This window comes from Crassostrea angulata, chromosome 7, assembly GCF_025612915.1.
Source record: "Crassostrea angulata isolate pt1a10 chromosome 7, ASM2561291v2, whole genome shotgun sequence".
Classification (NCBI taxonomy): Eukaryota; Metazoa; Mollusca; class Bivalvia; order Ostreida; family Ostreidae; genus Magallana; species Magallana angulata.
This window is the reverse complement of record NC_069117.1, coordinates 17,222,429-17,249,698: the sequence shown is the minus strand read 5'-3', so window position 1 is coordinate 17,249,698 and position 27,270 is coordinate 17,222,429. Positions and strand designations below refer to the sequence as shown.

Below are 27,270 nucleotides of genomic sequence, written 5' to 3'. Positions count from 1 at the left end.
TAACGTGGACTTCCAACCAAGTCACGTTAGAATGAATACTATTAAAAGGATATTGGTTTTAATTAAATGGGATACTGAGATTTTGTTAAGGTGTAAAATCTATACAGACGATTAAAAATATGCCTTAGATATGTACAAGGTAACCAAATAGACGTAAAAGCCGTTTGTTTTTCTTAATAAATATCAATGCGTCGAAAATAATGCCCAAACAGTCTTTTAAACATCTCTGGTATCTGATATATATGACAACAACTGTTTTTGCGAGAAAAATAGGGGACATTCATCAAATGACAGAACAGAGGAGGGTGACAGACATTTTTTTATTCAATTTAAAAAGAAAAAGAATTATGAATAGGTGAATCTTGCACGAATTCATTGTGATCTAAAATAGTGTCTTTCACAGGCAGTTTTTCTTTGATTTGTGTGTGTGAGCCTGGGGAGGGGGGGGGGGGGGTATACATAAAGTCAACCAAAGAAGAGTTTCCGAAACGCCCCTTTCAAAGTTTTTACCAATCAAAAAGTCGTCAGTACTCGAGAAAAAGAATATTCTTCGCCACGAAGACTACATTCTTAGCGAGAAATTGGGACATTTGATTGGCTGAATAACTGGGTTATGTTCTAAATCATTTTATCAATAAATTCATTTCATGTTTGGGATTCTAGTCGAACAATCAATTTCCACTACAGCTCTTAGACGTAAAAAAAGATAAAGGCACGTTGACGTAGTGTAACTTAGTAATGAAACTACATGTACATATAAAGAAGTTTTTGTTAAATAAACGAAATGATCTGTCTGAAAAGATTTAAGGGTAGATTATTTTATTAGCATTTCAATCGTGAACTTTTTTAATAGCGGTATCAAAATATCCCAGACAATATTTTGAAAAGATAAAGCAAATCAATTATGAAGCAATCATGGATCAAGCGCCATAACTATAATTTACTAAAACTTGACTTTAATAAAAGACAGTTTGTCGTAATACTTACTGGAATTTCTCTTTTGACAGTTGACGAAGATACAGAGCCTCCGAGATCCCGACCAAAGCCTACAACTGCACCAATTCCAAAGACTGTCATAAGTATGATCTGATTAAAAAGCAAATGATTTAAAATATATCATAAATATTATCACATACTACAATTCTTCATCATGTTTCACTTTTTGCCAGTGAAAGTTTAATTCAATCGTTTAAGCAATTTGAGCTGCAATTTATATCCTGGAATTTTTTTTACCAAAATCTAATATTCCATTTAAAAGACAAAAAATATCATGGTGAAAGTTTTATTCAATCGTTAATGCATAATTAGAAATATATGACAAAGCGCTAACGTTAATTTGCAAATTTAAATCAAAGTACTGAAGTTCTAAAAGCCGGGCTCTTTTGGTGTGTCTTTATGCATTTTGTGTAGTAAAGACTGAAAATATATCTCTCTGTCTCTCACTCTCTCTCTCTTTCTCTCTCTCTCCTTTCTCTCTGTCTCTCTGTCTTCCTCTGTCTGTCTGTCTCTGTCTTTGTCTCTCTCTGTCTCTGTCTCTCTCTCTCATGCTTTTAATGTCGGCAAAGCGTCAGAGAACGACCAAATTTTGTAAGCGGCTGTAAACAAAAAATATGTCTGTCTTGTAGAAGTTAAAAAGCTCAACAGTTGCTGCCTTGAATTTTGCAACAAGCATTATATATTCAATCCCCATTTCTTCATCGCGCAGCAAAGTAGTTCATGGAAATTCATCCGCATTGTATGTGTCCAAAATGCATAGTAATGTTTTAAAAACACGTTATTAATAAGAAAACTAAATTTATATAATATATTTAAATTGAAATTTAAAAAAAAGAAACAAAATGCCAACACTTTTGACAAAACATGACTCTCTTTGTAACTATTTGGTACAGCGGAAGCTTTACCTTGACGCTGTTTGGTTTTTTGTTTACTTTTGAAGTTGTGCTATTTATAGTAACATTGGCGATTTGCCTGCCTATAGCCAGGACTCTACTTTCGGCAGAACCCGGCTAAAAATATTTGTACATTGTTTCAGACTAGGAGACATGCAATGTCTATGCAAATAATTGCTTTTGCTATTACAACTGAATCGTTTTCAAGTAACTCGAATATCCATGAATACTCTATCTTGACCTTTTTTATTTCTCTACTTTTCATCTTTGTTTATCTTCTCTACCTTTTGCCATTAAACAAAAAAAAAATATTTGGTTCTGATGAGGAATGGTTCTTTTATCAAACTTGCAATATCAATGATCAGTAGATGATGGCGTTGGATGGTAGTGAAAGTGGGTTTCTTTTGATAACGCAGGTATAAATGCATTAATGATACTTTTCAGAGTTTTTTTCCCTTAATTCCCCTCATATTTGATATCTTCGAAGGGGTGTAAAGGTACCACATTGTTATTTTTTATTGAGAATATTTAGACATTTATGTACAAATATAAAAAAGGTGTTCTGTTTAGTCTTACCTTTTATTAGATATTAATGCAATATGGTTACCGTAGAACAGCACATTACAGCCACTACAGTGCATAATCATGTAATGCTCATGTCAATATTTTAAATCTAAGAACTTTATGAATTCATGTTAGATAGTTATTTAGTTATAGTTAGTTTAGTTATATTGCTAGTGTAAGAGAAAACACTTTTGGGGTTTTAATAAAAATTAAAATAAAAAATAAGTTAACGTCTTTTTATCCAACCGTAAATGTTCTTTGTCCTGACATGACTTTCACATTACAAATTGATATTACTGGAAAAAGAAGGTTACTTTTGAATTTCTCATTTACAGATATCTGTTTTATAACCATGTGACTGTTAAAGCTCATAAGTATCTTGTTGAAACATTTGTTAACAATCCAAAATCTACAAAATGAATATGATTGAAATTGCACATATGGTTTTGTTCTTTTTAGATATCATTCCTAGCGGGTCATGATCAATTTCTAAACATTCACTGGTCAATAATTTTCATGCAAATTAAAATCTTTAAAATGTTTTCTATTCGTCTATATAACGTTATACACTGTCATATGTAACAGAACGTAACCGGATGTTTTTAAGGTGTATCCATGGATTTTTATGACGCTGATATTTCCAATATTGATGAAATTTATGCACAAGTGTCGATAAATATATTTTAAGTAAATTGTAAAAAGATTAATGTCTTTTGTGTTTCATCATATAAGTCCAAAAATCTCCATCCACGCAGTTTCGACTTGAGCTAAGGAAATAAAGCGAAATCCATAGGTGCAAGATCCGGGCTGTATGAGGGTAGGGGTGTTGCATGAACTCAAGATATCAATATTTCCATTTTCAAACCTCTGTGATTCTAATTGTAAACCTTTTTCCTAAAAATATAGCAGCATCTAAGAATGTGTTGCTCTCCATCGGAGATTTTTTTAGTGCACACAAAATTTAATGATGGCCAAGTTATCTATTGACGTTAACGTTTATGACTCATTTTTCAAGTGTTGGTCGTCCATATTAAGCGATAACACGATCAGAAATTCTTCAATTTAATTTAAACTTTCACAAAATGACCTTTTTAATAGTAAGATAATATGGAGAGAAATCTTCGTCATGAAGAATGGGCGGAGCGGAGCAAAGCAAAGCGAAGTAAGCCCATTCTACATGACGAAGATTTCTCTCCATATGACATCTTACTGTCTTTGAACAGAACCTAAGCCAATCAAATCAGAGATCTGAGGAAAATACACCGCCCCCATTGTGTCCAAATATTGTCATGCCTTAATTGACATGTATGGAGCCCGGTGTATTGATTTGCATGAAAATCGAACACGTGTATATTTAACGTGGACTTCCAACCAAGTCACGTTAGAATGAATACTATTAAAAGGATATTGGTTTTAATTAAATGGGATACTGAGATTTTGTTAAGGTGTAAAATCTATACAGACGATTAAAAATATGCCTTAGATATGTACAAGGTAACCAAATAGACGTAAAAGCCGTTTGTTTTTCTTAATAAATATCAATGCGTCGAAAATAATGCCCAAACAGTCTTTTAAACATCTCTGGTATCTGATATATATGACAACAACTGTTTTTGCGAGAAAAATAGGGGACATTCATCAAATGACAGAACAGAGGAGGGTGACAGACATTTTTTTATTCAATTTAAAAAGAAAAAGAATTATAAATAGGTGAATCTTGCACGAATTCATTGTGATCTAAAATAGTGTCTTTCACAGGCAGTTTTTCTTTGATTTGTGTGTGTGAGCCTGGGGGGGGGGGGGGGTATACATAAAGTCAACCAAAGAAGAGTTTCCGAAACGCCCCTTTCAAAGTTTTTACCAATCAAAAAGTCGTCAGTACTCGAGAAAAAGAATATTCTTCGCCACGAAGACTACATTCTTAGCGAGAAATTGGGACATTTGATTGGCTGAATAACTGGGTTATGTTCTAAATCATTTTATCAATAAATTCATTTCATGTTTGTGATTCTAGTCGAACAATCAATTTCCACTACAGCTCTTAGACGTAAAAAAAGATAAAGGCACGTTGACGTAGTGTAACTTAGTAATGAAACTACATGTACATATAAAGAAGTTTTTGTTAAATAAACGAAATGATCTGTCTGAAAAGATTTAAGGGTAGATTATTTTATTAGCATTTCAATCGTGAACTTTTTTAATAGCGGTATCAAAATATCCCAGACAATATTTTGAAAAGATAAAGCAAATCAATTATGAAGCAATCATGGATCAAGCGCCATAACTATAATTTACTAAAACTTGACTTTAATAAAAGACAGTTTGTCGTAATACTTACTGGAATTTCTCTTTTGACAGTTGACGAAGATACAGAGCCTCCGAGATCCCGACCAAAGCCTACAACTGCACCAATTCCAAAGACTGTCATAAGTATGATCTGATTAAAAAGCAAATGATTTAAAATATATCATAAATATTATCACATACTACAATTCTTCATCATGTTTCACTTTTTGCCAGTGAAAGTTTAATTCAATCGTTTAAGCAATTTGAGCTGCAATTTATATCCTGGAATTTTTTTTACCAAAATCTAATATTCCATTTAAAAGACAAAAAATATCATGGTGAAAGTTTTATTCAATCGTTAATGCATAATTAGAAATATATGACAAAGCGCTAACGTTAATTTGCAAATTTAAATCAAAGTACTGAAGTTCTAAAAGCCGGGCTCTTTTGGTGTGTCTTTATGCATTTTGTGTAGTAAAGACTGAAAATATATCTCTCTGTCTCTCACTCTCTCTCTTTCTCTCTCTCTCCTTTCTCTCTGTCTCTCTGTCTTCCTCTGTCTGTCTGTCTCTGTCTTTGTCTCTCTCTGTCTCTGTCTCTCTCTCTCATGCTTTTAATGTCGGCAAAGCGTCAGAGAACGACCAAATTTTGTAAGCGGCTGTAAACAAAAAATATGTCTGTCTTGTAGAAGTTAAAAAGCTCAACAGTTGCTGCCTTGAATTTTGCAACAAGCATTATATATTCAATCCCCATTTCTTCATCGCGCAGCAAAGTAGTTCATGGAAATTCATCCGCATTGTATGTGTCCAAAATGCATAGTAATGTTTTAAAAACACGTTATTAATAAGAAAACTAAATTTATATAATATATTTAAATTGAAATTTAAAAAAAAGAAACAAAATGCCAACACTTTTGACAAAACATGACTCTCTTTGTAACTATTTGGTACAGCGGAAGCTTTACCTTGACGCTGTTTGGTTTTTTGTTTACTTTTGAAGTTGTGCTATTTATAGTAACATTGGCGATTTGCCTGCCTATAGCCAGGACTCTACTTTCGGCAGAACCCGGCTAAAAATATTTGTACATTGTTTCAGACTAGGAGACATGCAATGTCTATGCAAATAATTGCTTTTGCTATTACAACTGAATCGTTTTCAAGTAACTCGAATATCCATGAATACTCTATCTTGACCTTTTTTATTTCTCTACTTTTCATCTTTGTTTATCTTCTCTACCTTTTGCCATTAAACAAAAAAAAAATATTTGGTTCTGATGAGGAATGGTTCTTTTATCAAACTTGCAATATCAATGATCAGTAGATGATGGCGTTGGATGGTAGTGAAAGTGGGTTTCTTTTGATAACGCAGGTATAAATGCATTAATGATACTTTTCAGAGTTTTTTTCCCTTAATTCCCCTCATATTTGATATCTTCGAAGGGGTGTAAAGGTACCACATTGTTATTTTTTATTGAGAATATTTAGACATTTATGTACAAATATAAAAAAGGTGTTCTGTTTAGTCTTACCTTTTATTAGATATTAATGCAATATGGTTACCGTAGAACAGCACATTACAGCCACTACAGTGCATAATCATGTAATGCTCATGTCAATATTTTAAATCTAAGAACTTTATGAATTCATGTTAGATAGTTATTTAGTTATAGTTAGTTTAGTTATATTGCTAGTGTAAGAGAAAACAATTTTGGGGTTTTAATAAAAATTAAAATAAAAAATAAGTTAACGTCTTTTTATCCAACCGTAAATGTTCTTTGTCCTGACATGACTTTCACATTACAAATTGATATTACTGGAAAAAGAAGGTTACTTTTGAATTTCTCATTTACAGATATCTGTTTTATAACCATGTGACTGTTAAAGCTCATAAGTATCTTGTTGAAACATTTGTTAACAATCCAAAATCTACAAAATGAATATGATTGAAATTGCACATATGGTTTTGTTCTTTTTAGATATCATTCCTAGCGGGTCATGATCAATTTCTAAACATTCACTGGTCAATAATTTTCATGCAAATTAAAATCTTTAAAATGTTTTCTATTCGTCTATATAACGTTATACACTGTCATATGTAACAGAACGTAACCGGATGTTTTTAAGGTGTATCCATGGATTTTTATGACGCTGATATTTCCAATATTGATGAAATTTATGCACAAGTGTCGATAAATATATTTTAAGTAAATTGTAAAAAGATTAATGTCTTTTGTGTTTCATCATATAAGTCCAAAAATCTCCATCCACGCAGTTTCGACTTGAGCTAAGGAAATAAAGCGAAATCCATAGGTGCAAGATCCGGGCTGTATGAGGGTAGGGGTGTTGCATGAACTCAAGATATCAATATTTCCATTTTCAAACCTCTGTGATTCTAATTGTAAACCTTTTTCCTAAAAATATAGCAGCATCTAAGAATTTGTTGCTCTCCATCGGAGATTTTTTTAGTGCACACAAAATTTAATGATGGCCAAGTTATCTATTGACGTTAACGTTTATGACTCATTTTTCAAGTGTTGGTCGTCCATATTTGGCGATAACACGATCAGAAATTCTTCAATTTAATTTAAACTTTCACAAAATGACCTTTTTAATAGTAAGATAATATGGAGAGAAATCTTCGTCATGAAGAATGGGCGGAGCGGAGCAAAGCAAAGCGAAGTAAGCCCATTCTACATGACGAAGATTTCTCTCCATATGACATCTTACTGTCTTAGAACAGAACCTAAGCCAATCAAATCAGAGATCTGAGGAAAATACACCGCCCCCATTGTGTCCAAATATTGTCATGCCTTAATTGACATGTATGGAGCCCGGTGTATTGATTTGCATGAAAATCGAACACGTGTATATTTAACGTGGACTTCCAACCAAGTCACGTTAGAATGAATACTATTAAAAGGATATTGGTTTTAATTAAATGGGATACTGAGATTTTGTTAAGGTGTAAAATCTATACAGACGATTAAAAATATGCCTTAGATATGTACAAGGTAACCAAATAGACGTAAAAGCCGTTTGTTTTTCTTAATAAATATCAATGCGTCGAAAATAATGCCCAAACAGTCTTTTAAACATCTCTGGTATCTGATATATATGACAACAACTGTTTTTGCGAGAAAAATGTGGGACATTCATCAAATGACGGAACAGAGGAAGGTGACAGACATTTTTGCAATTTAAAAAGAAAAAGAATTGTAAATAGGTGAATCTTGCACGAATTCATTGTGATCTAAAATAGTGTCTTTCACGGGAAGTTTTTCTTTGATTTGTGTGTGTGTGAGGCTAAAGGGGGGGGGGTATACATAAAGTCACGCAAAGAAAAGTTTCCGAAACGCCCCTTTTCAAAGTTTCCACCAATCAAAAAGTCGTCAGTACTCGAGAAAAAGAATATTCTTCGCCACGAAGACTACATTCTTAGCGAGAAATTGGGACATTTGATTGGCTGAATAACTGGGTTATGTTCTAAATCATTTTATCAATAAATTCATTTCATGCTTGTGATTCTAGTCAAACAATCAATTTCCACTACAGCTCTTAGACGTATAAAAAGATAAAGGCACGTTGACGTAGTGTTACTTAGTAATGAAACTACATGTACATATAAAGAAGTTTTTGTTAAATAAACGAAATTTAAGAATAGATTATTTTATAAGCATTTCAGTAGTGACCTTTTTTAATGGCGGTATCTATAATAGGTCAGACAATATTTTGAAAAGATAAAGCAAATCAATTATGAAGCAATCATGGATCAAGCACCATAAGTATAATTTACTAAAACTTGACTTTATTAAGAGCCAGTATGTCGTAATACTAACTGGAATTTTTCTTTTGACAGTTGACGAAGATATAGAGCCTCCGAGATCCCGACCAAAGCCTACAACTACATCAATTCCAATAACTGTCATAAGTATGATCTGATTAAAAAGCAACTGATTTAAAATATATCATAAATATTATCACATTCTACAATTCTTCACCATGTTTCACTTTTTTGGCAGTGAAAATTGTATTCAATTGTTTAAGCAATATGAGCTACAATTTTCATCCTGGAATTTTTTTTTACCAAAATGTTATTTTCTATTTAAAAGACAAAAAATATCATGGTTTTATCAAAGTTTTATTCAATCGGTAATGCATAATTAGATATATATGACAAAGCGCGTACATTAATTTGCAAATTTAAAAAAATATATATGTACATTGTTTCAGACTAGTAGACATGCAATGTCTATGCAAATATTTGCTTTTGCTATTACCACTGAATTGTTTCCAAGTAATTTGAATATCAATTAATACTCCATCTTGACCTTTTTTTATTTTTCTATTTTTCATCTTTGTTTATCGTGAATTAATTGTTTTTTGGTAATTTTTGAAACTTTAGAGGAAGAAATGTATATACATGATATAAAATTCATGATCTCATTTTACGAAATCTTTTGAGAAAAATTTTGAAAAAAATATATATAAATGTTGTCCTCTTCATCTGAGCATTTAGCTACTAGTATTGAGTACAAGGTTATTTTACACATGCCTTTGTAATAGTATGGAATATATCACAAGATGAATCTCTGCCATTCAGCCAACTGAATGTTAACTGAATGGTCTGGAAAGGTGACTGAATGGCATATATGCCATTCAGCCACCTTTCAGTTACCTTTCAATCATATTTCAGTTGACTGAATGGCAGAGATTCATCCTGTGTATGGTCCTGTTTTTAAGGACATTTGGAAGGGTAAAGCTTACTCGTCATACATTGCATAATCATTTATTTCTTTATTTGTTTTCAAATTTTTTACAATAACTGGACGAAAATAAAGGCATGATTAGCTTAAGCTTGGATGCTTTTACCAGAATTGTTTTATTCAGAAAAATAAGAGTTCTGTTGTTACGGCAGGGCTCCAATTGACATATAGTGAAATTGCATTTGTTTATAAAATAAATTTAACACTGGAAATTGTAGCTACTACCGAAGATGGGAATTTTTTTGATCAATGATAAAAAGTGTTGGCCTTATGATGTGACTTTCAGTTATATTTAGAACTTAAATAATTTTCCTTACATTTTGGAATCTTTATTGAATGATTTAAATGGATGTTTGTTACGTAGCCAAGTCAAAGTTAAATCCCATGCGGCTTTTAGCTTAAAATGTATCTATCAACCAAGCACATAAGCAATTTATTTCACAAATGATTTCGAGGAATTATTTCTGACTAAGTTTGAACTTTTTTAGGAATCAATTGAAAACGTTTTCAATTAAACCTACGGTTACCTTGCTTTCATTACAGACCAATGCTTTGCACAAGTGGACGTGGTGTTTCTGTTGGATTCATCCACAAGTGTAGGAAATGATAATTACGACAAAATGAAAAGCTTCGTGACAAAGTTCCTTCACTACGCTAACATTGACAATGGTGATGTTCGAGTAGGTCTATTATCATACAGTACTCGGGTCACGGTTGAATTCAAACTCAACTCTAAAAGCACCAAGTCTGATGTGTTCGATGCTGTGAATGCAATACCATGGAGATACGGAAGTACGAATACTGCCGATGGTCTCAAGACAATGCATGAAGAGTTGTTTAATGTAGCTAATGGTGACAGACCTGGAGTTCCAAATATCTGCATCATTATGACAGACGGTGTGTCCAATATCAACTACCGAAGAACCATTCCCGAAGCTGATGTAGCGAAAAAAAAGGGTATCCGTATTTATGCTGTTGGAATCGCTCTAAGGGATCTAAAGGAGGTGAATGGAATAGCCAGCGAACCTGCTAGTACAAACGTTTTTGCAGTAAACACTTTTGATGAGCTGGAACGCCTTGATGTAAAACTCTTTACAGCGACATGTTCAGGTATTTATCTTTGTGCAACTTTTTTAAATTAGTAAAACATAAGTAGTTCTAAACAGGTAACTGTATGTCCTTTTATTACCAAAAAGAAATGGATTATTATCCTTTTTTGTTTTAAACAAAGACAACTAATGGTATTTGTTTGTTTTTTTAGTTAGTACACCAACAACAAGGCCACTACCTACTGGTTATGATGTGGTTCTTGTATTGGATTCTTCAGTGCCACAAGAAACATACCAGTTCATGAAAGATTATGCTAAAAATCTTGTGAATGGGTTTGATGTTGAAAATGAAGACTACAGGATTGGGTTATTGAGATACAGTACTGACGCAGATATACAATTTGACCTTGATAAATATTCCACAAGGGAAGCGTTGAAACTTGCAATTGATAAAACCATGTATAAACCAGGAAACACAGATACAGCAAAAGCTATTAATTCTGTCCGTGAAAATATGTTCATTGAACCACGTGGTGATCGGAACTTTGCCAGAAATCTTATTTTCTTGTTGACCGGACAGGATAAGAGTAAAGATACTTTTGATGCTTGGGCAGCTGCTCAAAAAGCAGAGGCTGAAGGGATTAATTTGTTTACCGTGGGGATAAATCTAAACGACACAATGGAATTGGACGAACTATCTACTCACCCAATTGAGACGTACAGACAATTAATCAACACAGATCAACCTCCAGCCGAACTCAACCTCACTCTCTCAGAAATTCTTGGAAGAAGTATGTAAAAATACGGAAGTTCATTGAGGCCAGTTAAGTAGACACATTATTTTTAATTGCGTTTAAACGCAATAATTTTTGTATTTAATCGCAAAAAAAACTCTTGCGTTTAAATACAAAAGATTGTGATTTAACGCAAAAGATTTTGCGTTTAAACGCAAAGAAGATTGCGTTTTAACGCAAAGTTTTGCATTTAATCGCAAAAAATAACTATTGCGTTTAAACACAAAGTTGGTTTTGCATACAAATTGATTGATTATAAAGGCGTACCTCATTTAACAGATTACATGTGCGTTTTCCTCAAATTTTCATGCCCAAAATAGCAAATGCGCATTATACACCAGTGCTTATTACATTCGACACAAACTTGTTTTATTATTCTCAAAGCACTTAACGTTATTAAGGCTTTAATTTTACGTTTTTCAAAAGAAAATAATGTAAAAACATGATGTAGGTCCATCACTTATCAGATTTTTTTTACAATCAGGATTTACCTTTCAAGGATAAGAAATCGATTATCCATGAAATTAAAAACACCTTGAAAGGTACTAACACAGGAAATCGTGAAACTTTAGGCACGTGGAATTTAAGACGTTTACAGAATATTGAGTTTAAACGCAATAATAGCTTTGCGTTTAAACGGAATATTTTTTTGCGTTTAAACGAAAAATTCATTGCGAATAAACGCTAAAGATTGCATTAAAACTCAATAACTATTGCGATTTAACGCAATATAAATTAATTAATTTACTGAACATGCCTCAATAAGCTTCCGTAGTTTGGTCCTAATGAATACAGGAACATCTTCATATATGGAAAAAAGACAACTTTGATATTTTTTATCACCTGACATTGCAGTCATGCATACGAACGATGTCCAGATAGTTTCTTAGACAAAGTTAAACAAGTTCATTAAATGTAGCCCGCAAACAAGTTCTTACACACCCAATTAAACACCTAGAAAGACGTGTATAAAAATGCATCAAAAGTGACATTAAAAAAATTTAAACGTTGACCTATCGATAGTTATCGAAGAGCTGTACAGATTTGCAGCATGGTATTTATCATGTTTATATATATATATATATATATATATATATATATATATATATATATATATATATATATATATATATATATATATATATTTATTTTTATATATATATATATATATACTAGCGGAAAAAAAGAAACTGTGCATTATTTGATATATGAAAAACGTTAAAAATTACAATGAACAAATTTTATTTTTTGTAATACTGTTAACACATGTATTCGTAACAACATCTCATAACACATTAATGTCAACGTCGAATAACGTCAATTTCAGCACACTCGAAAGTCACTGTTATTTGAAATTGAATTAACAAAATTAATAACGCGTGTGACCACCATTTGCGTTCACGCATGCTTGACAGCGACGCCTCATTGATGCCACTAAAGTGTTCAGAAATGCTTGAGGGATGTTGTTCCAGATGTTGGTTAAAGCCTGGCCTAAATCAGCCAATGTCACTGGCTGACTTGGGAAACCGCGTAAACGTCTTTCCATTTCATCCCAGACATGCTCGATCGGCGACAAATCGGGGGGGGGGGGGGAGCTGGCCAAGGGAAGACATCGACATTCTGTTAAACAAACAAGTCCCTGACTACATTTGCATTGCGTGTGGCCTTGCGTTATCTTGCTGCAAAGTGATGTGATTTTGATGTCTCTGTATGAAGGGTATCACATGACGCTGAATAATTTCATCTCGATAGCGTACGCCGGTGAGATTTCCATTGACAATTTGTAGAGGGGTCCTTCCACGTACTGATATTCCACCCCACCCCACACCATAACGCTACCTCCACCAAATTGTCGACGTTGCACAACACAAGCGCCCTGGTAGCGCTCCCCAACGCGACGATACACCCTACAGCGGCCGTCACTGCTATCCAGATGGAATCTTGACTCATCAGTGAACAGAATATTGGCCCAGTCCTGTATTCTGAATCGCTGATGTCGTGTGCACCACGCTAGTCTGGCGATACGATGACGTTGAAGCAGTATTGGGCACACCGCTGGACGTCTTGGTCTGATGTTTTGCTAGCACAGACGATTACGCACAGTTCTTGGACTAATTGGTTGAAGCCCTGAAATGCTACGGGCAGTCAAACTTGCTGTCTGGAAACGATTTCTCAGATGCACAAGTTGTCCTGTTGACGTGACGTTACACGAGGTCGCCCAGAGCGCGGTCGATCCTGAGTGTTGCCAGATTGTTGAAAACGTCTCCATAATGATTGGACGGTGTTCCGATGAACTCCAAAGTGTCTTGCTACAGTATTTTGTGCCATTCCAGCTTGCAGCATCCCAACAGCACGATTACGTTGGTTTTCTTTGAGTCGTGCCATGACATAGGGGTAAATTTTGTTGAAATAAAGTGGTTTCCTTAACAAAAAAAGTTTAAACAAATCCTTTACAGTTCTTATTCCAAACACTATTGGCCCGTAAAACTCGTGCGTACAAATTCTTCAATAAACAACAGGTGTTCACTAACCATGAAAAAATCCGTGCACCCGGACGGTTACCATTCGATATTGTCAAAAACATTACCATTATTGATTGTTTAAATTTTATAAATACAAACAATAGATATAGAAAAAATTATACTAACTTTTATAGTGCACAGTTTCCTTTCTCCGCTAATATATATTTATTTTATCTGACAACTTATTAACCTGAAATTATATGCATAAAATGAAAGTAAAAACTTTCTATTACCAGTAGTTTTTTGTCGAAAGTCTTGTATATGATTTAACTGGACCCTGGACACCCTCGTATTTAATGAAACATTCAGTCAAAATAAGCCACAAATGAAGTTATTCAAAAGGGGAAAAATTAAAGAACTCCTCCTATTATTCTTATAGATACGACCGACCTAACACATGGTTCATGCTACAAGGTAGTAATGAAATATGAATAATTTTTTGGCACAGTTGATGATAATGTGGAACCAGAGAGACCAAGAAAAGGTCCCACAGGCGAAAACCCTGGTAAGATACTCTCTCTCTCTTTCTAAAAAAAACTTTCTGGCGGCGAATAGTTTTAACACGGTAATCTTGTGGTTACTTTACTAGAAAAGGGTTTCTGATTTTACTACAAGAATATAGATCACATGTTCCTTCGTTTATTCGGAATTACAGGACTATATAAAATATGGGTTATTTTCATGGCTCTAAAATCTGATATACTCTCCTCATTAGTGTCATTATGTTTGATATAAAAGAGATTGTGTTTCACTGCAAGTGGTTTATCTATTGCTATAAATTTACATCGTAAAGACTTTATAAACACTTTCACCTGTGCATGATTCTGAATGTTGCATTTTCTTACAAAGAGAGTGAAGGGTGGGGTAAATATTTACTAGCGACGCGCGTTTTATTGCTTTATAAATTATTACATTATTTTATTGTTGTATAAAAACAAATATTGAATACGCCTCCAATTCGGCAATAATAAGTCAAATGATAAAATCAAATAACAAGTAAAATCTACACAACCGCGACAACGATTTCCTCATCCTCTGACTAACACATGATAGTATCTAAACAAATCGGGCAGTTATTGAGACATCATTGGTAAAAGAATAAACTTGAGTTGTATTGCAAGGCAGCGTGCAATTTCTGTAAATGCTGAACGTAAGTTTGCATCCTTTCATAAAATGCGTAATGAAGGATTAAACGAAAATGAAAAAGCGTTTGATGACGTCGAAATGGATGGACTGATTAACATTGCTGCGTTCATGATATGACGTATAGTTTATATTGGCAGATTCGATGGATTTGATTTTATTTTTCGTGTAGAATTCGTTTATTTTGTGAGTTATGATATGTATCGATATTCATCTTGAAGATGTGAAATGTTGAATGTAGTCCCTTTTATACTTCACCGGTATCTCTACATTTTTTGCAAACTCAACTCATCCAGGTACATGTAAGTATTCAATTTTGAAATGTTTACAATGGTTGTAATTAGCTTAATTTCTAACTGATAACATTATATTTACATCTAACACTCACGTTTTGTTTGTGTTTCCTTGTTCACTCACAATGTATTTTGTCTTTGCAGGTACGTGTTATTTTTATGAAGGTTTAGCCACAAGTAAATTTTGTTAACGAGCTAATGTTTTTTGTAATCCAATGAAACATAATTATAAACACTTTAATATCTAATTAATTACTAATTTTGATGTAAAAAAAAAAAAAAAAAAATTCTTGATGATTGCATGATGTAATGCTGAGTTTATTTCCTTTTATGTACTCCCTCTATTTCTTACGGAAATTAATTGTAATTCATAACTCTGTAGAAACTGAAAGGACTGAAATCTACACATCCGTTTATGGATTGGTCGAAACCTTTATCAACGTAAGAAAAATCACGGACTGCACGAAGTCATCAAGATGATGTCAGACTTAAATTCCCATAGTGGAAGATTCTGCTGTTTCTTTTAGCTAACATACTGAATATATTAGCAGTGATTTTGTTAATTAAGTTAATTAATTGATTACGTAATTTAGTTAATTAATTTAAGTAAGTAACTTTTTACAGTCAGTTTATCAGCTTTTAAAAAGAAGAATGTAAATATAAACAATAAAATGCTTTCTTTGAGGATTCAAGCGGGTTATGAAGGTAGCGATCATTGCAATAATTTTACATACGTATTTTTTTCTGCAAAGTCGCCAACTGCCTGGAGTTTTGCAATATGCGTTCAACAGCGATAAGAGTTTTTGAAAATACTAGTGAAAGACGCTTATTTTATTTTAGATGATATTTTGTTATCCATGTTCTAGTGGGAGAAGACCCCAAACCAGCACTCCAACGCCCTTAAAGACCAACAACACTGCCTCCACCTACTACTACAAGGAAACCGGGTGGTAAAAAATACAAAGAAAATTGTTATTATCAGCCATTCTTTAAACATCTTCTTCTTAAGAACCATTTGGCCAGAAAAGATCAATCTTATGTGGAAGCATCCTCATTTAGTGTAGATTCAAGGTTGTGAAAATCATTAATCCCGAGGATAGGGTGGAGCCACAATGGAGGGTTGAATTTTTACATTGGAATATATAGAGTAAATATTTAAAAATCTTCTTCTCAGAAACTAATCAGCCAGGAAAGCTGAAACTTGTGTGGAAGCATCCTCAGGTAGTGTAGATTCAAAGTTGTGAAAATTATGAGCGCAAGGGGAAGAGTGAGGGCACGATGGAGGGTTGAATTTTTACATAGGAATACATAGAGTAAATCTTTTAAAAATCTTCTTCTCAAAATCAGTAGGCCAGGAGAGTTTAAACTTGTATAGAAGTATCCCCAGGTAGAGTAAATTCAAAGTTGTGAAAATCACGATCCTTGGGGGTAGGGTGGAGTCACAATGGAGGGTTGAATTTTTACATATGAATATATAGAGTAAATCTTTAAAAATCTTCTTCTCAAAAACTATCTTGCCAGGAAATCTGAAACTTGTATGGAAGCATTCTCAGATAATGTAGATTCAAGGTTGTGAAATTCATGACTCCTGAGGGTAGGGTGGAGTCACAATGGAGGGTTGAATTTTTACATATGAAGATATAGATTATTTTTTAAAATTTTCTTCTAAAGAATCATTTGGCCAGGAAAGCTGAAACGTGTGTGAAAGTATCCTCAGGTAGATTCAAAGTTGTGAAAATCACGACCCTTGGGGGTAAGGTGGAGCCATAATGGAAGGGAGGAATTTTTACATATGAATATATAGAGTAAATCTTTTAAAATCTTCTTCTCAAAAACTATCATGCCAGGAAAGCTGAAACTTGTATGGAAGCATCCTCAGGTAGTGAAAATTCAAAGTTGTGAAAATCATGACCCTCGGGGGTTTGACTCGGACACAATTGGGGGTCGACTTTTTACATAGGAATATATAGAGTAAATCTTTAAAAATCTTCTCAAGAAACATTTGGGCAGGAAAGCTGAAACTTGTTTGGACACATCGTCAGGTAGTGCGATTTCAAGTTTATTCAAATAATGATTCCCATGGGGAAGGATGGGGTCACAAGGGGGGAGACAAATTTTTACATAGAAAAATTTCTCTAAATCTTTTTCTAAAAAAGCATTTGCCTAGAAAAGCTGTAACTTTAGTGAAAGCAACTTCAGATAGTGTAGATTCAAATTTGTTCAAATCATAATATTTACGAGTAGAGTGGGGCCACATTGGGGATTCAGTTGTACAATTAAAGAAAACATTTTAATTATTCACAAAAACTGAAATGTTATTATATATGCTTTTACTCATATGCAAGCATTTATATTTATTACTGATTCTTTAAAATTGTATAAACTTTGGCCCCTGGACGATTATTGGGCCTCACAAGAGATTCAGAGTTTGATCTAGGTTTATATCCTGTATATAAACAATTGTTAAGGGTCTTTTTGAGAACTGCAATGCTGAATATGATATTACTATAAAATCATCCTGTTAGAAAAGGGACTTGATTATAATTATAGGAATATCCAGTGAGAATCAGATTTTTTGTATAGGATCTACATGTATTATACCACATTGTCCAGATATTTTGTATTATGACTCCATGAAGCTGATTTTATCATGCCTAGAGTTGCTCAGGTGAGCGATGTGGCCCGTGGGCCTTTTGTTTTTAAAAGAATTAGCACCATCTTGTGGTGTTAAGTCAATTCATAACGGTTTAACCATTTTTTGTCACAATAAGGTAAATTCAACTTTTAATTGAATTCATATATAAATTCGACAAAGATTCAAAATTCAGTTGGTCCAAAAGTTGATCCAAAAGGTGTTTGGCTGTGTGTGTGTAGTTTGCGTAACAATAAAATTAATTTCTGATTGGTATTGCTTAAGCACACTATGTAATAAAATGTATTTTTATACATGCATCATATCTTACTAGATCCATTGTAGATGCAAACAAATGAGCGTCTAATCCTTGCCAGAATGGAGCATTCTGTATTCCTATCAATGTGTGTTCAAATGGATTCCATGGTCAAAACTGTGCTAAAAGTAAGAATGGTATCCTCTTTGTCGCAGAAATGCAATATTTTCAACACCCTACTTATAATTTTTTATCATTTAATCCCTTTCTATATCAATCAAGTATAGAGTATATATATTTGGAGTAATTTTTTATACGAATTTGGCTGTGGGTATATATCTATTTATAGTTTGTCTCCCTCTTTTGCAGAATGCGGGGATCCAGCTGACATTGTGTTCGTCATGGACTCCTCTGAAGGAATTGGGGAGTATACTTTAAGGCGCATCAAAGGATATGTTGACTACCTCGTACGACAGATGAATGTAGAGGAATGTGACATAAGAGTAGGTGCCATGAAGTACAGCTCCTCTCCTATGGTACAGTTCAATATCGGGCAATACCAAGACACTAATACCATAACAAGAATGGTGGACCACATTGGTTACACAAAAGGAAAAGCAAATATGGCTGGCGCTTTCAGGAGCCTGCGCACAAATATGTTCAACAGCAATGGAGATCGACCGAGCGTGAAGAACGTAGCATACATCATAACAGACGTTCAAAGGGTGTAAATGAGGACATTACGCTACAGGAGGCTGAATTGGCGATTGAGTCCGATATACAGATTATCCCTATTGCTATCCAGATGCGAAGAAGAGAGGAGATTGAAAACATAGCGCTCTCTCAAGGACTGAAAACAATGGAAATTGACGACAAAACCCTGTTGTATTCCATGAAGGATGACGTTTTAGAACCTATATTCGAAAGTAATTTTCATGCAACATGCATTTATCTGTCTACATGATTGAATTTGTAGATGAAAAGGAAATTGCTGTACAGCCCTGTAACTGCAATTTACAAACTGTTTATGGCGATATCGATATATCACAAATTGCAAATTTGTTAAACTATTGCATAAAAACTAACTCATAAATTACTTCATATTACTAAAATATATTTTAAAGACTATACTAGTACTCAATGTTCTTATGAAAATTTCATGTTAATGTTTATAAGTTAATGTGTTTTCGTAAGTACCTGACAATTTGGCATGCCCGGATATTTATATTTATGTTAAAGCATTCAATTTTCACCAAAAACAGAGACTGGCGCGAAAAATTCAAATTGTTTATCAAAAAAAATTACTAATTACTAAGGATTATCTAAGAATAACATTGGCAACAATTTTAATTTCAAAGGTGTTGATTACTGTGCCAACAGCCAATGCAGGAATGGTGGACAATGCAAAAATAATAACGATGGATTCATGTGTGAATGCAGAGCTGGGTTTTCAGGAGACGTCTGTCAAAATAGTAAGAATTATATTAAAAGGATGGAATTTCATTCTTATGAATTACATTGTTAACTTTTATGACTGATATATTATTGCATGCATTTAACTAATTAAATGTAAAACCATTTTTTTTTCATTAGGATGTCCGTCAACTGGGGACATAGAGTTTGTCGTGTATTCATGTCAATCGAAAAGAACTCAGGTGGCAGGGGATAGTTTCGAAGGAAAGACAAAATTTTGAAATAAAGGGAGAACCTGAGGTTTGGCTGGTTATCTGAGGGGTATAAATTGCTAGAATATTTATTGCATTCATATAGTGGACAGAGGAGCTCATGTCAATTTCATTGATATATGACACTTTAATACTGGTAGCACTTTTCATCAGATATGGAATGAAAATGCGAAACTGTGCCCAAAATTTTCACTTTCGGTTTTGTGCTTGAAAAGTAGGGTGGGTTCAGAACACGAAATGTCACTCGAAAAGAAGGTGATTGACCCCCCATCAAGTGGTGATTATTTGCATGGGTATACATTAAGCTACCAATCCTTTGGTAGTTTATGGCAGTTGCTCGGGACTGGAGCGTGGTGCTGGACCCGAGTAAATGTGAAAAAGGGCAATTTTTCAGAAAATTTTGAGACCGTCCCTGGCTATTCTATATAGTGCTGTATGTAAGTTGTACTTGTTTTATTCTGAAATGCTTAAAAATTCTCAAGAGTCGGGACCATATGTCCCCTGCGTGCAAACCAATTTTAGCAAATTTAAAAAAAATCCACTGAAAAATTAAATCACATATATGAGCACTATCTGCCTCACATTTCCTCGACCAAAAAAACTATCCCCTGCCACCTCAGGGATATGAGAAAGTTTATTAAGCAACTTGTACGAAGAATGACCTTCCGTAAGAGCGGTTTCTATGTAGGAGTTGTACAATTCGCTGGTAGCGCTCTTGTGCGCCTTGACCTTCATAAAGGTTCACGAAAGAAGGCCATAATGTCTGCAGTGTCTGGTATTAGGTAAATGTACAGTACAAGTATGCATATCGATTTTAAATATGCAACAAAATATGATTTAATTTGCCGATAATGCAACTCATCTCATATTTAACTTTCCACGTTACGTCTTTGAATAAATTCCAAGTTAAAAAAATATACGTCACTTTTGAAAAAGTTTTGATGATGCATTCTCCTTGATTTAATGTATACTATTTTGGATTTTGTCGGTTCTGATATTTTCAGACGCTCTGGTTCTGACCCAATGCCAATGGAAGCTTTGCAGAAAACACGTCTTAGAATCTTTGGACGAGCTGGAGATCGCAAAGATGTACCCAATATTGTTATCTTTATAACAAAGAGCATGCGCAAAGAGTCGGAAATAATGAGAGAGGCTGGAAAACTCAAACTTAAAGGAACCAGTATCATAGGAATAGGTAAAGAAAAAGCTTAATGATCATAGAATAGTTTTATATCCATTCGGCTGTTTTTTTTATCCAGCCTGGCTTCTTATGTAATATATTTGATATTATTTGGCTGATCTGTAGGAATGGACCTCTCTGATAAAAAGTTCTTAGAGACGGCTGTTTCTCCTCCAATGGTGGCTAACGCGTTCTTCTTACCTGATGGCGAAACTTTGACAAGTCTTACAGATACAATTATGTCATATCTTTGCAATGGTATATTTCAGACTTCTCATATCAGTTTTATAAAACAAAAACCTCAAAATGAAATTTGAGAAAATAGAATCACAGCGTGTTTAGGGTGTGAATGAATAAAAGCATGTTGAATTGATGAATAATACTCATGTGTTGTTTATCAGAAATTTCAGAAATCACTGCATGCAGCGACAATCCATGTCAGAATAATGGTACATGCACAAGTTTATCAAGTACGGAATACACTTGTTCGTGTACAAAAGGATACGCAGGAAAGAACTGTGAAGAAAGTAATAAAATTACAAATTCCGTTCTTTATTCGTATACAGAAAAAGGTCTATCAATCTCATAAATCGTTTTCTTCACCTTGTTTACACATGTAAATGCAACATATAACTGTCAAGACCAATCTTTTAAGCAAAAAAAATGTGAAATTTATTATCTTTATTGAGCTTACATCTTAATGTTAGCAGTTAACGGCAACGTGGCAGACATTGCATTCCTCGTTGACGCATCCGGAAGTGTTGGACTTGACAATGTGGACAAAATGAAGGAGTTCGTTTACTCAGTAGTAGAAAAACTATCCATCGGTTGAACTGATGATAGGGTTGGTCCTGTCTCCTACAGCTCAGATCCACAATTAGGATTCCATCTGGACAGTTTCTTCACAAAGAAGGACATCAACAATGCTATTTCCGCCATGCAGTATCGTTATGGCAGTACGAATACCGCTGCAGGATTGAAGATGGTCCGACAAGAGATATTTAACATCCGAAATGGCGATAGATCTAATGTACCCAATACAGGTATGTAAATGGTTTCTTCTTGTACAATGTCTTAGTAGGTAATAATGAACAATGAATGGTCACAATTGGTCATGATACAATCTTCTTCAAACATACTTCATTGATTACAATTGACATTTTAGCACAGTAAAAATTACTTTCTTTCTCCTAAAATGCTTATTTAATTCCAAATCAGAAAAGGTTAATATTCTTCAAACTATTCTTTGTTGGAAGATAGAACAATACAATAAAATAGCTAGAATATTTCAGTCTCAAACATATCCATTATACATTAGGTATTCGTTATATAGGTAATTCAAAGAAATTCTTACATGGGGCATCATTTCTTGAATTGTGTTACTAAATTTGAATATAATTGACCCTATCACGCAAGAAAATGTACTCCAAATGACATTTATATTACAATGTGAATTAAAATGGGAATTTCTTACAAAAGACTGTTAGCTCGTGGAGTTTCTCGTACAGTTTAAACGGAATTCAAGTTATTGCAGATGAAATTGAAATATTTCAAAAGTTTCATAGTAACAAATAAACGACATTGCTGGAGATGGCCATAGTACACCTCTTGATGACAAATATTTCTACTTACCCTTCTAGTATTAAACTGTCCATATAAATGTTTTGAAACTAAACCAAAATAAATACTATTAATCTGATTGCCTTTGCATCTTATCAAGTCAAGATTTGGGGTCTGACACTATTGTTGGGTGTTGGTAATATTATTCTTAAAGTTGTAAACGCATCATTTTCGTTTCAGTAATCATGATCACGGACGGTAACTCTTACGTCAACAGCATCGATACAATACCCGAAGGTATTCGACTGAGGGAGGCCGGTGTTCACATCTTTGTTATTGTCATCAATTTCGCAGGCGATATGTACCGACAGGAAATGGATGACATTGCCTCCCAGCCCCCGGATCAAAACGTCTTCTGGGTCAACAGCTTCTCGGAACTTCCAGAAGTCGGAAGTGCAGTTTTACAACAAATTATCCTCACCGGGTATGAACTATTTATTACAGGTGTAAAATTCATAAATTTCAAAACTATCTAAAACAATTTGTTACAGGTAGTTTTAATTTTAAAACAAATTATTATTTTTTTAATACGAGTATATGGACGTAAACCATATCGGCCAGTCTCGAAGATATGAATATGTGGGACTGACTCAGACCATCATATTATAGTAGTTACGAGGTGCATCCACAATACCGGAGATGCTAACACGTTTAATATATGGTAAAAAAAAAACATAAGACCATTTCAACGAGAAATGGCACGAGATTTAGTATACTAATTAAACAAAAAACAAAAAACTTAAGATATTGTCGCAGTCGTCACTTTAAGGATTTTAAAATTTGCAACATTTAACTATAAAATACATATACATGTACTTAATTATTTGACAATGTGAAAAGTATGAATAATAAAGTCGGTTTTAATTGCGTGACTTCAATACAAATTATAGAATGGAAAAGAATAGATAAGAATTAATTTTCTGAATTAGAGCCTCATGGGACGTGACGTATAACAATTATGATTCCATATAAACATAATAAATAAACATTCAGTATGACAAGTTTGGATGATAATAAAATACATTGATATTTTGCACCAAATTATACTCAATAAATGGCTTGAAGAAAATTGCACAGGCATATCGTATATTTGTTTCAATATAATTTTAATGGAAAAATTTAAAAAAAAATGGCAGATAATTATATACATACATATGTACATGTACAAAGAAATATAGCAGGAAGTAAAAAAAGGCGGTGCTAAAAGGCATCAATTGGTCAACTTTTACTTCGAGCAATATTTCAATGTAACATATGTATGTTGATATTCAGTAATATAATAATGAAGATCATACCCTTTAAAATATCAAATGTGTTTCATTTCAGATACGGTATGAATAAGGACATTTGCGACACCAACGAAATGAAATGTAAACATGGTTGCCGATGTGTAGCCGCAGCAGTCACTGGTTCCTTCCGGTGTGAGTGTATTCAAGGATTTACCGGCGAAATTTGCGAGATCGGTACGTAACTATTTATTACTTTATCATTTTCTTCAGGTAATCACTTTTAGAAATTTTTTGAGAGGGGGTTGAGGGGGGGGGGGGGAATTTAAACAATCAAAGTTCCACTGACAGACCAAGTGTGTATCTTTAAACATCAACTAGCATATGATAGTACATAACATGTATTGTCTCTGGCCAGATCAGAAGAGTAGGTGCTAACCAGCGTTCTTCTAAAAAGGCATCAGTTAGAAAAAAATTCGCGAGAGCTCTCGTTGTTGAATACACAGTCTATAAATTCATCATAAATATTGAAATTGAAATAATACTGTTGCTGTATCTAACGTTGTCCTTTTCATGAATATAATAAATACAGAATTCATGATAAATTATTCTCCATTTGTTAATGAATGGTATTAATAGTATTACATGTAATTGATGAAAATCGTAAAGTTGTGATAAATATGTCACATTTCCTTTTAATAATATAAAACTTGGTTAATCCTCGTCATAAAATGAATTTAAATAAAATAAGTGGGCTTTGTTATGTCCCTTTATCCAGTTTCCACTAAAATTATTTACCAAATGAATCAATTTGTGTCATAAAATATTTTTTTTAAGATTCAAATATCCAATTTCTAGTCAGATGTTTATATTTCTTAATTATTGGCTTTCAAATTTTCTCATTAAAATTTAAAGATATTTCTTCTCTGTATATTCGCCCCACTTAAAATCGATATTTAACTTTAAAACGCAGTGGCATAGAAAAGCGTTGAATAGTTTCCTTATTGCAATTTAATTTTAGTTGTATATAAAAATGTGCCTTTTATCGGTTGGTTATAAAATGGGTTAAACTGACTGAAAATCTTTTTATTGCAATGATTCAAATCTTTTGATATGCTTTCTAGAGTTCAAATAAGGTTTGATGACTTTGTACTAAACAATGTTAATAACCATGATTTTTTGGGCTGTGTCTTGACTTTTTGTATCATGTTAAAAGATAAAGTATAGCCTAAGATACATGTTTTAAGTATAAACAAAAACTGTATTAAATATGTGAGATGTATAATAAAAGTCTGATTCCCAAATATAACCCACACACACACAAACCTTTCCTTCATCATCCTAGTTTTGAAACTATTTGCTGATGTGTTTCTTATCGGTTTTAAGAAAACTTGAAATAATTTTTAAGATACTTGTGCGACTTTCTATTTGTTAAAATATATTGTATATTATGTATAAATTATGCGGAGATGAGGGCTAGATAAGCTTATTATTAAATGTATTTTGTATCAACACTTTTCTGTTTTAAAGAAGATAGAAAAATGGGTTTGAAAATATGTCCGCGGCCACACCAATATAATTGTTTGTCGGACCGCGACGAAAATAAATGATTTTAATATTTAATCGCTCGCCCGCTCGTACCTTTTTTCACTGAATGTCCGACGAACAAGAAATTATATTGGTGTGGCCTCATATACATAACACTGACGTTCCAGTGTTCCTCTTTACATGATTATAGATCCGGGTACTTGACGACGTAACATACATGTATTTGTGATAACTTGAGTATGCGTTAACATAACTACCGTTTTGTTGGATAACAATGCAGAGTAAAAAACATATAAAGATGGGGGGAAATGTTTGTACCTTGTAAGTGTTTAAACGCGATATTGGATTAGAAAAGACCTTGGTGCATGTATTAGATACAGACTAAGACATGTTCATTATAAATGCATTCCTATTAAAAACCTAGAAGTTGAGGTATTAAATGAATCCGGTAGCTTTTACCGACACTTACAAAGACTATGGCAAAATGGTATCAGAACAATGTGTAACAAAATAGTAGTAATCTCACTATACAGGCAAGTCTGATTGCTTGCTCCTGTGTCTATTTGTACCATGTAGAAGTGTATCGCCTTACAGGTTCCAGCGATGTACAGTAAGAGTTTAACTGATATATCTCTTTTGTGTGGAAATGTCTGATACAGGTGTTGTATTCTGATATGAATCTTAGTTTAAAAAAAAAATTCTCTTTGGGAATTTATTACTGTGAAGTTCTAAATGAGAGGAGTTTCTCGTTTTTCTTTTTACTCAGTTTTGTGGGGGGTTTTTTAACGAAAAAAATATAGATTTTAGCAATTGTGCAAAAAATATTTTTTCCGTCTTAAATGGCTGAATTGCATATATACGATATATGTATAATCGGTTCCACATCTTTTACCATCGTTATACCATCATTATGTCAACGCAAACAAATTTTGTCTTGATGTGTAATGATAAATGACCAAGTACATATGCCTGTATATTATTTACAGTGAATAAACCATCACAATGAAGTTTCATTGATACGAAGTCATGTTTAAAAACACATTTTGTATAAGACTAAATCAGAGGAAGGAAAAGCACATTGTAATGTTTCATTCTGAATCTATTTTCTATTTTGCAGCATGTCCTAGCAGGTTTGATGTTGCGTTTGTCATCGATTCCTCTGTAAGTGTTGGGCCACACAACTTTGGACTCATCCGAAACTTCTCCAGCTCTGTCATTGAAAAGCTGTACCAAATCTCTAGAAACAACAAATTTGCCATAATTACCTTCAACTCAGAAGCCAATGTTGCTTTCAGTTTAGGACGTAACTCAGACTTAAATGGCCTCAAAGGTGCGATAGCAGGCGTGAGATACAAGCCAGGGGGCACCAACACTGCACTGGCGCTGAGGACCGCTCATGGTCTTTTACAAAACGACTATGGAGCCAGGCGATCGGCGCAGGACGTGGTCATTCTGGTCACAGATGAGGCGTCCAACATAGACGCCCAGGAGACGCTTCCAGCAGCCAAGGAGTTGAAGGACGCCGGGACCCACGTGATAGCTATTGGAATGGACCTGGATACCGCCGGACGGGCCGCGGCCCAAGAGGTAAAGGACATTGCCTCTTCCGACGATCGTGCCATGAATAAACTCAACAGTTACAGTGCGTTAAAGGGAATCGAAAGTGACGTCATTAACCAAATGTGCGAGTTTGGTAGAAATGGTAGAAAATAGTCTCATGATATATTTATTTTTCATTCCATATAGGGTAACTTAAACAATTTGCGTAGTACCGGTATATTGTTACTAAGTTCAGCAGCACTGTTTTATTTTGTTGTGAGA

At 33.8% G+C, this 27,270-nt stretch overlaps 1 protein-coding gene and 1 pseudogene across 1 annotated transcript; both read left to right on the top strand.

Annotated features, from left to right (window-relative positions):
• The first annotated feature begins 1,012 nt into the window (after positions 1–1,012).
• Positions 1,013–21,313, top strand: LOC128156486 (collagen alpha-1(XIV) chain-like; annotated as a pseudogene).
• Positions 20,533–27,162, top strand: LOC128156920 (matrilin-2-like). Its single transcript, XM_052819252.1, has 7 exons — positions 20,533–20,657; positions 20,880–21,070; positions 21,182–21,245; positions 21,920–22,098; positions 22,856–23,099; positions 24,002–24,138; positions 26,567–27,162. Exons 1-7 carry the CDS (start codon positions 20,533–20,535, stop codon positions 27,160–27,162), a joined length of 1,536 nt encoding a protein of 511 aa, XP_052675212.1.
• The last annotated feature ends 108 nt before the right edge of the window (positions 27,163–27,270 follow it).